General features: G+C 40.9%; 1 protein-coding gene across 1 annotated transcript in view; it reads left to right on the top strand.

Moving 5' to 3' along the window:
* LOC132400128 (deoxynucleoside triphosphate triphosphohydrolase SAMHD1-like) overlaps positions 1-11,304 on the top strand; it is an 83,779-nt gene extending 72,475 nt beyond the window's left edge. Inside the window, 4 exon segments of the mRNA XM_059981203.1 lie at positions 4,600-4,692; positions 5,428-5,532; positions 7,404-7,541; positions 8,447-11,304. Coding sequence (XP_059837186.1) covers positions 4,600-4,692; positions 5,428-5,532; positions 7,404-7,541; positions 8,447-8,485 — 375 coding nt within the window. The 3' untranslated portion in view covers positions 8,486-11,304.
* Positions 11,305-14,159: the final 2,855 nt, after the last annotated feature.

Here is a 14,159-nt window from a genome sequence, read left to right as displayed (position 1 = left end):
ATTAATATTATTTATACTTCTTCATCTAAAATACCAGAATGTGTCATTTCTTTAGATGCTGAAAAAGCATTTGATAGAGTTGAATGGCCATATTTATTTAATACAATGCAACAATTTAATTTTAGTTCAAAATTTATATCATGGATTAAATTAATATACCATAAACCCTTAGCTTCAGTTTTTACCAATAATCAAAGAATCCCTTTTTTTCAGTTATTTCGTGGTACAAGGCAAGGTTGCCCTTTAAGTCCTTTACTATTTGACATTGCTTTAGAACCTTTGGCTACAGCTATTCATGAATCACCCAATATTCTGGGTATTACCCGTGGGGAGAGGACGTATGAAGTATCATTATATGCTGATGATTTGTTATTATATATATCTGACCCTGAAAGATCTATTCCTGCTATTTCGTCTTTGCTTGCTCAATTTAGTAACTTTTCTGGTTATAAATTGAATTTTAACAAGAGTGAACTATTTCCATTAAAATGCAAGTTCCAATTTATAAACATTTACCATATAAAATTGTTACAGATTATTTTATTTACTTAGGTATTAAAATTACTAAAAAACATAAAGATTTATTTAAGGTTAATTTTTTACCTTTAATTGATCAAATTAAACAACTTGCTATTAGGTGGTCTCCACTATCTTTGTCATTGGTTGGCAGAGTTAATGCTATTAAGATGATGATACTACCTAAATTTTTATATTTATTTCAAGCATTACCAATTTTTATTCTAAAATCTTTCTTTGATACTATTGATTCCAAAATATCTTTGTACTTGTGGCAAAACAAAAATCCTAGATTGTGCAAAAAATATTTACAGAGGCCTAAGAAGGAGGGCGGCTTGGCTTTACCAAACTTAAGATTTTACTATTGGGCAGTTAATATATGGTATTTAATATTCTGGACACAAGAATTGACTATAGCTGCTTGCCCACAATGGGTAAATTTGGAATGTAAATCTGTGCAAGATTCTTCACTGATTTCAATCTTAGGATCTTCACCTCCTTTTTCTTTATTCAAATTGAATAAACAGATAACTAATCCCATAGTCAGATATACATTACGAATTTGGTTTCAATTTCGTAAATTTTTTGGTTTGAATAAATTTATTTTATCATGTCCTATAATATCTAACTATTTTTTTGGCCTTCATCTATGGATCAAGCTTTTCTTTTATAGAAAACAAAAGGTATAACATGTTTTCGTGATCTGTTTCTGGATGATAACATTATGTCCTTTGAACAGCTATCTAATAAATATAATTTACCTAAAACCCATTTTTTTAGATATTTGCTAGTTAGAAATTTTTTGTATAATGAGTTACAGTCTTTTTCGAAAGAATGTCCATTGGACATTACAGAAAGAATTTTAGCCCTTAATCCTTATCAAAAGGGTTTAGTAGCCGTCATTTATAAGATGATCATGAATTTACAGCCAGATGTATCAGAAAAAATTAAGAAGGAATGGCAAGAAGAGTTGCATTGTCCTATATAGACTGAGCAATGGGAAAAAATTTTATTATTGGTAAATTCGTCCTCTATTTGTGCTAAACATGCCCTAATACAATTTAAGGTTGGACATAGAGCTCATATGTCTAAGGATAAACTGGCTCGATTTTATTCTCATGTTAATTCAACCTGCGACAGATGTCATTCTGATGTTGCTTCATTGACTCATATGTTCTGGTCTTGTCCTTATTTACAAAATTATTGGAAAGATATTTTCAGTATTATTTCAAGAGTTTTAAATATCAATTTTCAACCGCATCCTTTTACTGCAATTTTTGGTTTACCAATGATGGATAATAACCGTTTATCCGCTTCATCTCAATGAATGATTGCATTTGTTACATTAATGGCTAGAAGATCTATTTTATTGAATTGGAAAGAAATTAATCCTCCAACTGTATTTCAGTGGTTTTCTCAAACTATCTCTTGTTTGAGTTTAGAAAAAATTAGAAGCGTGGTTTTTGATTCTTCAGTTAAATTTGAAGAAACTTGGAGACCATTTATTCAACATTTTCATATGAGTTAAACTGTCTTTTCCTAAACCTTACTTTTATTATCCTTAATTATTTGGATGGAGTTTCGGAGTTATTGGCACTAATATATTTATTTAACCTTATATATTGGCCCATGTTGGTTAGTTTTTTTTTCTTTTTTTTGTTTTTTTTTTCCTTTTTTTGTCTCTTTTACATTAATACTATGAGTTTGGGAGGCCTTATATATTGATTATTATATATCTGATTGTCTATTTAAACTATTAATTATGTATTCTCAATCGCTTTGTATTCATATTTCATCTATGTTTTTCTTAAAATTACTAAAAAGATATAAAAGAGAAAAAGATGATGAGAGGCATTGCTCATGTGGATAGTCAGAGGCTTTTCCCCAGGGCTGAAATGGTTGCCACAAGAGGACACAGGTTTAAGGTGTTTTTTTATAGTGAGATGTCCAAAATACACAACATGAATCAATAAGCTGCTCCAAGTTGTGGTGCTTCTAATTTCCCAGCATATCCAAAAGCTGATGTTCATTTGGTGTAACTACAGAAAAATTTTACTGACAGGAAAGTCGTAGCAAGGCTAATCCAAAATCAAAACAGAACATTTGCCTTTTACCTGCGACCATATGGACTGTTATACTTGGGTGACGTGTCCACAGCTCCAATGATTGCTCCAAAAGTCAGGGTAAGTCAAGTCTGAGTAGTCAGGGCATTAAAAGTTATGGTGAGAAAGCGGGGGAATGGGACTAAAGGGAAGATTGGATCAGCTCATGATGAAATGATGGAGCAGACTCGATGGGCCGAACGGCCGACTTCTGCTCCTTTGTCTTATGGTCTAAAAGTCGAACCTTTCATTTGATCCTTTATTAGCAATTGGCAAACAAGCAACTAAGCATTATTGAGTGTTACCTCAGCAGTCAGCAAACAATATGAGCTCCACCAGTCCCAAGCTCTAAATTGCAATGAAATAAACAAGAATGCGTAATTTATTCCTGTCGATTTACCACACCCCCACTCATGTAGCCGTTACCATCATAAACATAATAAACCCCAGAGCACAGAAGTGCAAAGCAGAGAGAGAACTGATACATTGCTTCTACAATAATTTTTGAACAGATTTTCTGAAATGCTTCATTTTTTCCAATCTCTCTCTGTTACATGTTTATTAATAGTAAAACAATTGAAACCCCTTTTTAACAAGTATCATTAGCCCCTCACTGACAGCCAGTGGACTCACCAATGAGAAAACCACCTGTCTCAAACTCCGTATATCTAGTTTGGTATTCCTTGGGCCCCACCAAAACTGGGAAGTTGGGATGTCTGAACCACCGGAACCTCGATCTGTGTGAATACTGTGCAGATACTGCCCCCATGCAATTATCTGTCGACAAGAAATAACAGATCATGCACTCCATACAATTACAATATTTACAAACGTCAGCTTTATCAAACAGTTAGTAGAGAAAAGAAAAGAAAAAAAGATAAAAAGGGCCGACTACAGTTAACCCAGTCCAAAAGTGCACATCCATTGGAGTTCATCTTGAAGTTGTCTTTAACTCACGTGCTGGACCACAGTCTGCATGAAAGCACACACCGTCTTCCAAATGTCACTCCAAATCTATCTCATACAAACGGGCTCCCCCGGGGGGTATTGGTCCTTCCTCCTTGAAGCTTTCATCGTAACAAAGCACCTTGTGCAACAGGGACAACGTCCTCAGCCATCTTCCCTCTTGTCCTCTCCCAGCTCCCCTCAGAAAGTACCTCAACCTGCACCACAGTGTCCATCACAAAAACCTATCAGGCAGTGTTCTCTAGAACCTTCTCCCAATTCCACCATCCTGATTGGTTGACACAACATTCCTAACTTGAATAATATAGCCTCTTAACTTTAGCTCAAGCCCAAGGATGCCAAAAGCAGAACAGACTGGTTTTAGAGAACTGTTGTGTTGGCGCATGGCCAAGTGGCTAAGGTGTTGGTTTAGTGATCTGAAGGTCACTGGCTCAAGCCTCAGCTCAGACAACGTGTTGTGTCCTTGATCAAGGCACTTAACCACACGTTGCTCTGCGATGACACCGGTGCCAAGCTGTATCGCCTTAATGTCCTTCCCTTCGACAACATCAGTGGTGTGGAGAGGAGAGACTTGTGCATGGGCAACTGCCGGTCTTCCATACAACCTTGCTCAGGCCTCAGTCAGCATCGAAATCGATGGACAGCCGAAGAAGAAGAACAAGAAGAAGAGAACTGCTAAAATGAAATATCTAGAGCATCGTAAAAATCTTAACCAGGGTGTTACACAATGAATGCACATAAATAAGCATTATATTTCCTTACGGAACAAGGTCCATAATTACTGTTACTAATTCATCAATCATTGATAATCTCTGCTCAAAATTATAATGGCATTCGAGAAAATTTGGGCATATGCTCTCAAAAGTTTCCTCTCCCTGGACGGTCATTTGTAACATTACAATCCCTGTAGGTGTTGACTGTCACAGACTGCAGTCGATGTTTTATTGTAGTTTGGATTTTATTTGTACATTTACAAATTTAACCAGACTCACTTGAAATGTTCTCTCTCCATCAGGAGGAGATTGCTGAGCTGAAGACTAAATTGGTTGAAGCTGTTCTCTCAGAACAAGTGGGTGTTGAAGTCGAGGCAAAAGATTTCATTGTAAATGTGAGTACTGGCTCATTAATGATGGAGAGGAGAGTTCTCTATACATCTGGCAGATTGTGCCATTATGGAACCAAGCCGTTTGATCAGTCATCAGGTACCCATTTACCTAATCCTACCCTCATCTATTTTATTCTCCACATGTTCCTATTAACTCAGTACAGATTCCAGCACTCACCTGCACACCAAGGGTTAATTACAGTGGTCAATTAATTTACAAATGTGCACAATTTGGGATTTGGGAGAAAATCTGAAACCCCAAGGAATTCCCCTTGGTTATGGGAGAGCATGCAAACTCCACATAGACAGTACCTGAGATCAGGATTAAAGCCAGGTCACTGACTCTGTGGCAATCACCAAACACCCATGCACACATCTCATTTGAATCATCCCTCATTTCCATCAAATCCCCCCCAGATCCTATCACTTACCCGCTCTGTAGGTGTAATTTACCACAGACATTTAACCCGCTTGTCATTGGGATGTGGGAGAAACTGGTGCACCTCAGGGAAATTTGCATGTTCACAGGGAAATTGTATAATCTCTGTGCAGGAGTTTGGGATTGAGCCTGCACTATGGAACTAAGAGGCTGCACTTCTATCAATAGAGTAACTGTCATAATTGATGGGCTTGTGACCAATGTGATAAAAAATACAGTTTGCTTTATTTTGTGGCTATTTATGAGAGAGTAATTTGTATTTTACCATGAATAAATATAACTAAAATTTCTCACACTAGGTTATTTCAATGAACTACGGGATGCAAGAGAAAAACCCCATTAATAATGTTCGATTCTACCGCAAGAATAACCCTGACAAGGCCTTCAAAATCAGCAGAGAGCAGGTAACCTCCCGAGCATCGGAGATATAAACACGTCTGGCTGCTGAAGCAGCGTGTGAACTCGTTTCCTTCCAGCCTTGCACCGGCCACTGTTGGGGTTGTGACTGGGGCTCTCGCTGTGGGCTTTCCACTGTTTTCAGTTTGCTTCCCAGCCATCATCGTCTCTGGAGATATTGGCCATCTCACTGGGATTCAGTCTGAACTTGGTGTGTCTGCAATCTGAACCTTGCTCCGTTGCTCTAGGAAGCTCATTGTGGTCTGGTTGTCATAACAGGATAGTCTGGACAGGCTGAACATGCATTTCCCGGACTTTATAAATGTGAGAGGAGAGTCGTTTGAAACATACAGTACAACAGGGTTATTCGGAGCAAGAAGGCTGCGGGTGAATGGCTAAGGATTTCCAGAGCGAAAGTAGTTTTACTACTTGGAGTAAAAGAGAGGCAAGACTGCACAGGCGCGTGACGTCAGCCAGTAGAGCGGGAAAAGTCTAAAAAGAAGACCGCCATATCCAGCGGGTAGCAGAGTGAGAGGTGGCAGAGTGATAGGGCTTTAGCTCAACTGGCTTAGGTGATAACGGGATGATGCGAGATAGGTCCACCTGTGTTAATTGCAGAAAGGAAGTAGTACGTGTGTGAGGCCGGTTTTCCGCGCTCGGTGTCAGATATGGGAAGTCCTGGAGTCTCCCAGCCTCCCGGATGGCCATACCTGCACCCGGTGTATTGAGCTGCAGCTCCTAAGGGACCACTTTAGGGAACTGGAGATGCAGCTCGATGACCTTCGTCTGGTCAGGGAGAGCAAGGAGGTGATAGAAAAGAGTTATAGGCAGGTGGTCACACCAGGGCCATGGGAGACAGACAAGTGGGTCACAGTCAGGAGGGGGAAGGGGAGGAGTTAGGTACTAGACAGTACCCCTGTGGCTGTCCCCCTTGACAATAAGTACTCCTGTTTGAGTACTGTTGGGGGGACAGCCTGCTTGGGGGGAATCACAGTGGCCATGCCTCTGGCATAGAGTCCGGCCCTGTGGCTCAGAAGGGTAGGGAAAGGAAGAGGAAGGCAGTAGTGATAGGTGACGCTGTAGTTAGGGGGTCAGACAGGCGATTCTGTGGATGCAGGAAAGAAACTCTGATGGTTGGTTGCCTCCCAGGTGCCAGGGTCCGGGATGTTTCAGATCACGTCAAAGATGTCCTGCAGTGGGAGGGAGAACAGCCAGAGGTTGTGGTACATATTGGTACCAATGACATTGGTAGGAAAAGGGAAGAGGTCTTGAAAACAGACTACAGGGAGTTAGGAAGGAAGTTGAGAAGCAGGACTGCAAAGGTAGTAATCTTGGGATTACTGCCTGTGCCACGCGACACTGAGGAAAGGAATAGAATGAGGTGGAGGGATTGGAACAGAGGGCAGGGATTCAGATTTCTGGATCATTGGGACCTCTTTTGGGACATGTTCTGTGGGCCGAAGGGCTTGTATGGTGCTGTAGGTTTTTTATGTGTCTATGTTTCTAACGGGGCTTGCCAGGATTGAAGTGGAAAGGATGTTTTCTTTTTGAAACTGTAGAACTAGGCGTTCAGTTTTTAAACATAGATGGTTGCTCTTTTAAGAGGTGAGGCAAAGCCTTTTCTCTCAGAGATGATGCATCCTTGGAACTTTTTTCTTGGAAGCAAAGAACTTGAGTATTTTCAAGACAAAGGCATGATAAACTGGTGGGTGGTTACTGTGAGTAGTCAAGATGCTGGATTGGAAGTTACAACAGATTAGTCATGATCTTACTGGGAAGTGCAATGGACTCGAGCGGCTGTGTGGCCAGCTACCTCGTAAGTTTGTATATCTCCTCGTGGTTGTGGGTATTAATCGCTCTCACTCTGGTGCCCACCCAGGTATCTCAGAATCTACCAGAGAGGTTTTCAGAGCAGCTGATCCAAGTGTTCTGCAAGAAGACCGGCAAGAAGTGTGTGGACGCTGCAGAGAAATGCTTTGCCGAGTGGTGTAAGACCAAGGAATTACCCATGCCATGGGTAAGAAGAGGGAGTTATCTCAGTGTTACTATAATAGTTTCTGCAAATCTTTAGATAATACAACATTTGTATTATGATGGGTATCAATAGGGGAGATGCAAGCAGGCTTTCTAGATTGTGTGAGATTAGAACAAGAGGCCATGGGTTAAGGGAGAAAGGCAAAATGCTTCAGGTTTCATGATGGGGAGCTTCTTCACACAGAGGGAGATGAGAGTGTGGAATAAGTGGCCAGCAGAGGTGATCTGGGTTTAGTTTCAACATTTAAGAGAAATTTGGATAGATATATGCATGAGAGGGGTAAATAGGGTGACAGTCTGGGCACAGCTCAGTCAGACGAGACAGATTAATAGTTTGGCATGGACTGGATGGGCCAAAGGGCCTGTTTCAGTGCTGTAAAGTCATGTGACTATCATGGGCATACATACCCTGCACACAGATGCCACAAATTAGCTTTTTGCTGCCCTGTGCCTCCTGCCAAATGGCAACAACAGGAAGAGGGATGAGGTGCTGACTGATCTCATCATCCTGAGACATTGCTTCTTGCAGATGTTCTCAATCCTTTCTCTCCTTGGCTGTTATACTCTGGAAATATTAGTGTCGGTTTTTACCTCCTGTAGGTGTTTGAGCTTCTCTAGTCAGAGATTGATGTTTGTCATGCAAGGAGACTGTGGAAATGTCCCCTTTCCTTCCTCAAAAATAATGGCAAGGAGGAGGTGGGTGGGAGGGGTTTGAAACCTGAGGGGGTGGAAGGGGCTTTCATTGAAATGGAGGAACTGTGGCAGCATGGTGTGGACGTGCAAGGAAATTGTTTTTCTTAAGCCCTTTTGAAGTTTAAATAACGTGATATGATATTCTTTTCCCTTCAGAATGGTGGTTAATCATTGCATGTTTGTATCTATCTGCAGGATAGTGATGATACTGACTCTGCAGCGGTGTCAGGATAAGCCCAGGAGTGACGTTCAATCACATCGTCAGGCGTGGAGCGATAAAGCTGTTTAAGTAGAAAGAGAATGTTGTAGCTTTTCAAGTAGGAAGGGTGGGGAATTTCCTGTGCATCATGCAATTGTTTTATTTCTCGTCCTTGTTGGTTTAATCTCCTAGTTTCCTTGGTTCTTTTCTGATTCCCAGTTTACAGAGTGTTTGCTTCAATGGTGAAAAGAAAACTTCATGCAAAGAAATTGAAATCTAAATGACTTAGGAGCAAGTTAGTTGAGAAGAATTGATTTCTTTTTCAACACAATATCTTCTTAATTGATTGCTCCCTGTTCCATTTGGTACCTAACCTCAATCTGTAAACCTTGTAGTTTGTGTCACCATGCAGAACATTGCAGAATGTGGAATACATTATTCACAATAAACATATCTTTAGTTCACCCCCCCCCCCACCAAATTTCTGCAGGGATAGCTCCCACCCTCTGTGATTCCCTTGTCCATTCTCCCTTCCCACTAATTTCCCTCCAGGCACCTAACCCTGCAAGCGTCCGAAAGGCTGGACCTGCCCAAACACCTCCTCCTCAATTCAGGGCCTTAAACGGTCCTTCCAGGTGAGGCAACACCTCACTTGTGAATCAGATGGGTTGTCTATTGTATCCGGTGCTCCCGATGAGGCCTCCTCTACTTTTAAGACCCATCATAAATTGGGGGGCTGCTCCCTCAAACACTTCCGCATCGTCCACCACAGGCAGGACTTCCTGGTGCCAAAACTTCTTAATTCTGATTCCCAGTCTTGTTCCAACACCTAAAATGCCTCCCACTTTGTTGTGCTAAGCTGAGGTCACCGTCAGGGTGGAGGAGATACACCTTATATTCCTACTGGGAATTGAGGCGACATTTTGCTATTGCACTTTTTAATAATGGTCACTGGAATCACTTGTCATTTAACATACTCAGGATGTTTTTAACTTGTCAAAAGGCAGCTGGATTTGCACTATAGAAATCAGAGCACTAAACACATTTTATGCAAATACCTTGCCCATATATGTGGGGTTAAAAGTTATGATTTGTGGCTTTTATATACTTTAAACCTGTTAAAATTCAAGCCAAGCTTAGTTTCTGCTGCCACTTCGTTGGCCACTTACTGTTCAATCATTACAGGGTGAGAATGGACCAGTGTTTCCAGGTTTCTTTGTAGAACAGTATGGATTTCTGACCAATAATGGAGAGTTTTCATGTTTAAATTAGGCTTATTGTTTGAGAGTTCTCAATTAATATAATCACATAATGATGAGATATCATTTGTAGACTCAAATAGGAACACTGTAGATAAGTATTCAGATCGTCCCGTGTACTACCCTTCATTGTCAAACCCTACATAACCTGCTTCATTCCCAGCTCTGAAATACAAGCTCATCCGATTCTTCACTCCTCATGACGTGGGGAATTTTGTTCAGATATCACAAACATCTCATCCTTGCGGAAATGGAAACTAGTCAACATTGGAAGCCAAATTCTCAAAGACTGCACAGTTATTACTCAATCTGAGGTGCTTAGTGTCCAAGGGGATAAGTGTGAAGATTATAGGTAAGGTCAGTCCTTTGTCCTGAATCGTGTTTTCATGTAGTGTAAACTAGTGCATACAGACACTGGTTCCTTATTGCAAGTAACTTTAGCCATCTGCGCCCACCATCTTCTCACAAGCTTATTTTAGTGTAAATATAGCATTGTATGAAAGTGATAATGAGAAATATACAAGTAGTACATTTGACAAAAGGATTTAGTAAATCACATTCAAAAGAAGGAAGACATTTTGAGCTTTTGTGAAATTCATGGAGTAGAGGAAATGGAAGGACAGAACTACTTCTGTGATTGACTTGCAACTAGAAAGTCTGGTGTCCTCACTGATAATTCCTGATGGGTGTGAATGATGGACAACTGCTCCCCACTCCATCCTTTCCCAGATTAGCATGGAAGTTCATTTAGTTGCTTTAGCAAAGCATGTGGGAGAAAGGAGAATGTGCTGATTGGCCAACACAAGAATTTTGTGGGTGGTCTGAATGATAACAGGTCAGGTTTGTAGACAATGCAAATACACTGTGGTGTTCAATCGATTACTGAGGAGCTGGTAATGTCTCTGATTATGCTGTCCATGGTCCTGTTGACATTTAGTGGGGAGCTGAGGTTCTTTGTCTCCCCGACTCCAAATAGTCTCAGGCGAATTTAACTCTACCTTATAAATGTGAGTTGTTTACTGGAGCTCAGGTGTTCCCCAGGTGAAGTCGGCCTATACCCAAGAGGGGTAGAGAAAGAGAGAGAGAGAGAGAAAGATGCAAGAATGGATTCTGCCAATCTGCTTGCACAATTTATTGCGAGAGGTGGGAGGGTATTATCTCTGGTGAGGTACAGGCTGCAACACTGTGCAATAAATTGCCTTATTGAGGTATTTCAGAGGTAAAATAGATGTAGAAGTTTTCTGTGATTGGACAACTGAATGTCATTTCACTCCTTTTTCTTTTATTTTTCTTCATTTAATTGGATAATGAAAATCCAGTTGTATTTGGTGGTAAATATGTACTTTGATAATAAAGTTATTTTGACATTCAGTTTACTTCGGATACTGGGAAATATTTTTGTGACATTTGATATTAGATCACATAACTCCATCAGCCCTGTTTAAAAGGTCTCTCCTGGAGTGAGTTTGCATAATCATTTAGACATTAATTGTGTTTTCTTTGTCATAGTGGAATATTTAATGTTTTGTCTGTTTCTTGAATTATATGGTGATACAGTTAATGACAATGGAATATCAATAAAGTTGGGCTTGTCTGATCAATATCTTATTGTGTATCATTTTGTTGGTAAGTTCTTGTATTGTAGCAGTGACGACAGTTAAAGTCAATTTAACAATCAATCAGATCCAGTCATTACCTACAAATGGGACTTTTTCACAACCTAAGATCTCCTGGATCTCTGGATCTCTTTTGCCAGAGAACTGTGGACGTGACCATCAAATACAGTCAGTGGCCACTGTATCAGGCAGAGGAGGCCCCTGCTGGCCACTGAGTGTGTGTTCACGTTTGTCTGTTGCAGTAGCTCATCCACTTTAAGGCTCGATGTGTAGTGTGTCGAGATGCTCCTCTGCACACCACGGTCATGACACATGGTTATCTGAGTTACTATCGCTTTCCTGTCAGCTTGAACTATTCTCATCTAATCTCTCTCATTAACCAACTATTTTTGTCCACGAAACTGCGGCACACTGGGTGTTTTGTTGTTTTTCACACTATTCTCTGTAAACTCTGGAGAAGGTTGTGCATGAAAATCCCAGGTGATCAACGGTTTCTGAAATGCTCAAACCAACGCGTATGGCATCAGTAATCATTCCAACATCAAAGTCACCCTGATCACATTTTGTCCCCATTCTGAATAACAAGTGAACCTCTTGACCATGCCTGCATGCTTCAATGCATTGAGTTGCTGCCAGATGATTGGCTGATCTGATACTTGCATTTACATTCTCTTGTCGAGGTGTACCTCGTGAAGTGGCCGCTGAGTATATATTCAAGGCTCAGATGGATTTTGGCTTCAGGGTGGAGAGTTAGGGGCTGAGGATAAAATCAGATCAATCATCAGGTTTGAGGAGCCAAATACCCAACTCTGTCCAGCAAGGCACTGTCATAATTCAAAAAAACAAGAGCAGGTTATTATCACATGCGTACATCAAGAAATCTGTTGTTTTGTGGCAGCAGTACCATGCAATACATAATTAAAAATTATGATCAGTTGTAAAAAAATGCTAAATTGAAATAGTGAGTTAGTGTTCAAGAATTCATGGACCAATCAGTAATCTGATGGTGGAGCGGAAGAAACTACTCCTTAAAGTTTGATTGCGCATCTTCGGGCTCCAGCACCTGCACCCTGATGGTGGTAATGGGCAGAGAGCATGTCCTGGATAATGAGGGTTCTCGATGATGGATGCTGATGATCCTCATGATCCCTCTGATCTTCCACACTTCCAAAAGTCTTACCATTAATACTATATTCTGCCATCATATTTGACCTACCAAAATGAACCACTTCACACCTGATACTGTGGCCACTGACTGTATTTGATGAGTTGAACTCCATCTGCCACTTCTCAGCCCAGTTTTGCATCCTATCAATGGCCCGCTGTAACCTCTGACAGCCCTCCACCCTATCATCAACACCTCCAACTTTTGTGTCATCAACAAACTTACTAACACATCCCTCCACTTCCTCATCCAGGTCATTTATAAAAATCACGAAGAGTAAGGGTGCCAGAACAAATCTTGAGGCAAACCACTGGTCACTGAACTCCATGCAGAATATGACCTGTTTACAACCACTCTTTGCCTTCTGTGGGCAAGCCAGTTCTGGATCCACAAAAGAATGTCCCCTTAGGTCCCATAGCTCCTTACTTTCTCAATAAGCCTTGCATGGGGTACCTCACCAAATGCCTTGCTGAAATCCATACTCAGTCACTGCTCAGACCTACCAGATTGCCTGCAAGCTGTGCACGATGCCTGGCCATCTCTGTGACTGAACAAGGGTCTGACCCTCGAGCTGTAACATTGTGTAAATGTGATGTTGAGAAATATATAAGTACCTGTAGTACATTTGACTAAAGGATTGACTAAATCCACAGTCGAGAAGAAAAATGTTTTGCGCTTTCGTGAATGTCATGGAGTTGGGGAAATGGAAGGACAGAATTAATTCTGTGATGGACTTGCAACTAGGAAGTCCAGTGTCCCCACTGATAATTCCTGATGGGTGTGAACGATGGACAACTGCTCCCCACTCCATCCTTTCCCAGATTAGCATGGAAGACCATTTAGTTGCTTTGGCCAAGCATGTGGGAGAAAGGAGAATGTGCTGATTGGCCAACACAAGAATGCTGTGGGTGGTCTGAATGATAACAGATCAAGTTTGTAGACAATGCAAATACACTGTGGTGTACAATCGATTACTGAGGAGCTGGTAATGTCTATGTTTATGCTTACCATGGCCCTGCTGACATTTAATGGAGAGCTGAAGTTATTTTGACTCCCCTTCCCCCACTTCAAATGGTCTCAGGTGAATTTAACTCTACTGTATAAATGTGAGTTGTTTACTGGAGCTCAGGTGTTCCCCAGGTGAAGCCGGCCCATGCCCAAGGGGTGGTTGGGGGTGGGGGAGAGAGGGAGTGAAAGAGAGAGAGAAAGAAATATTTTTGCAAGAATGGATTCTGCCACTCTGCACAAGTTATTGTGGGAAGTGGGAGAGTATTATCTCTGGTGGGGCACAGGCTGCAACACTGTGTAATAAATTGCCTATTTGGGGTATTTCAGGGTAGTATGAATGTACAAGTGTTCTGTGATTGGACAACTGAATGTCATTTCACTCCTTATAGTTTTTTTCTTCATTTCAAGATTCACTTTCTTGCAGGCATTCACAGTAAAGATAAAGAAACACAATAGATTCAATGAACACCTGCAGAGAACGAAGCCTGTCAAACAACCGGTGTGAAACAGACAAGTACTGTAACTACAAAAAAAAATAAAACAGTAATAGTAAATATCGAGAACATGAGTAACAGTCTTTGAAAAGTGATATATAGGTCTTGGAATCAGTTCAGTGTTCGGGTGAGGGAAGTTATCCGACACTGAGCTGAACCCACAACCT

Source organism: Hypanus sabinus, chromosome 9 (assembly GCF_030144855.1).
Source record: "Hypanus sabinus isolate sHypSab1 chromosome 9, sHypSab1.hap1, whole genome shotgun sequence".
Classification (NCBI taxonomy): domain Eukaryota; kingdom Metazoa; phylum Chordata; class Chondrichthyes; order Myliobatiformes; family Dasyatidae; genus Hypanus; species Hypanus sabinus.
Note: the sequence above shows the minus strand (reverse complement) of the source record. Positions and strands in the feature narration are given on the sequence as shown.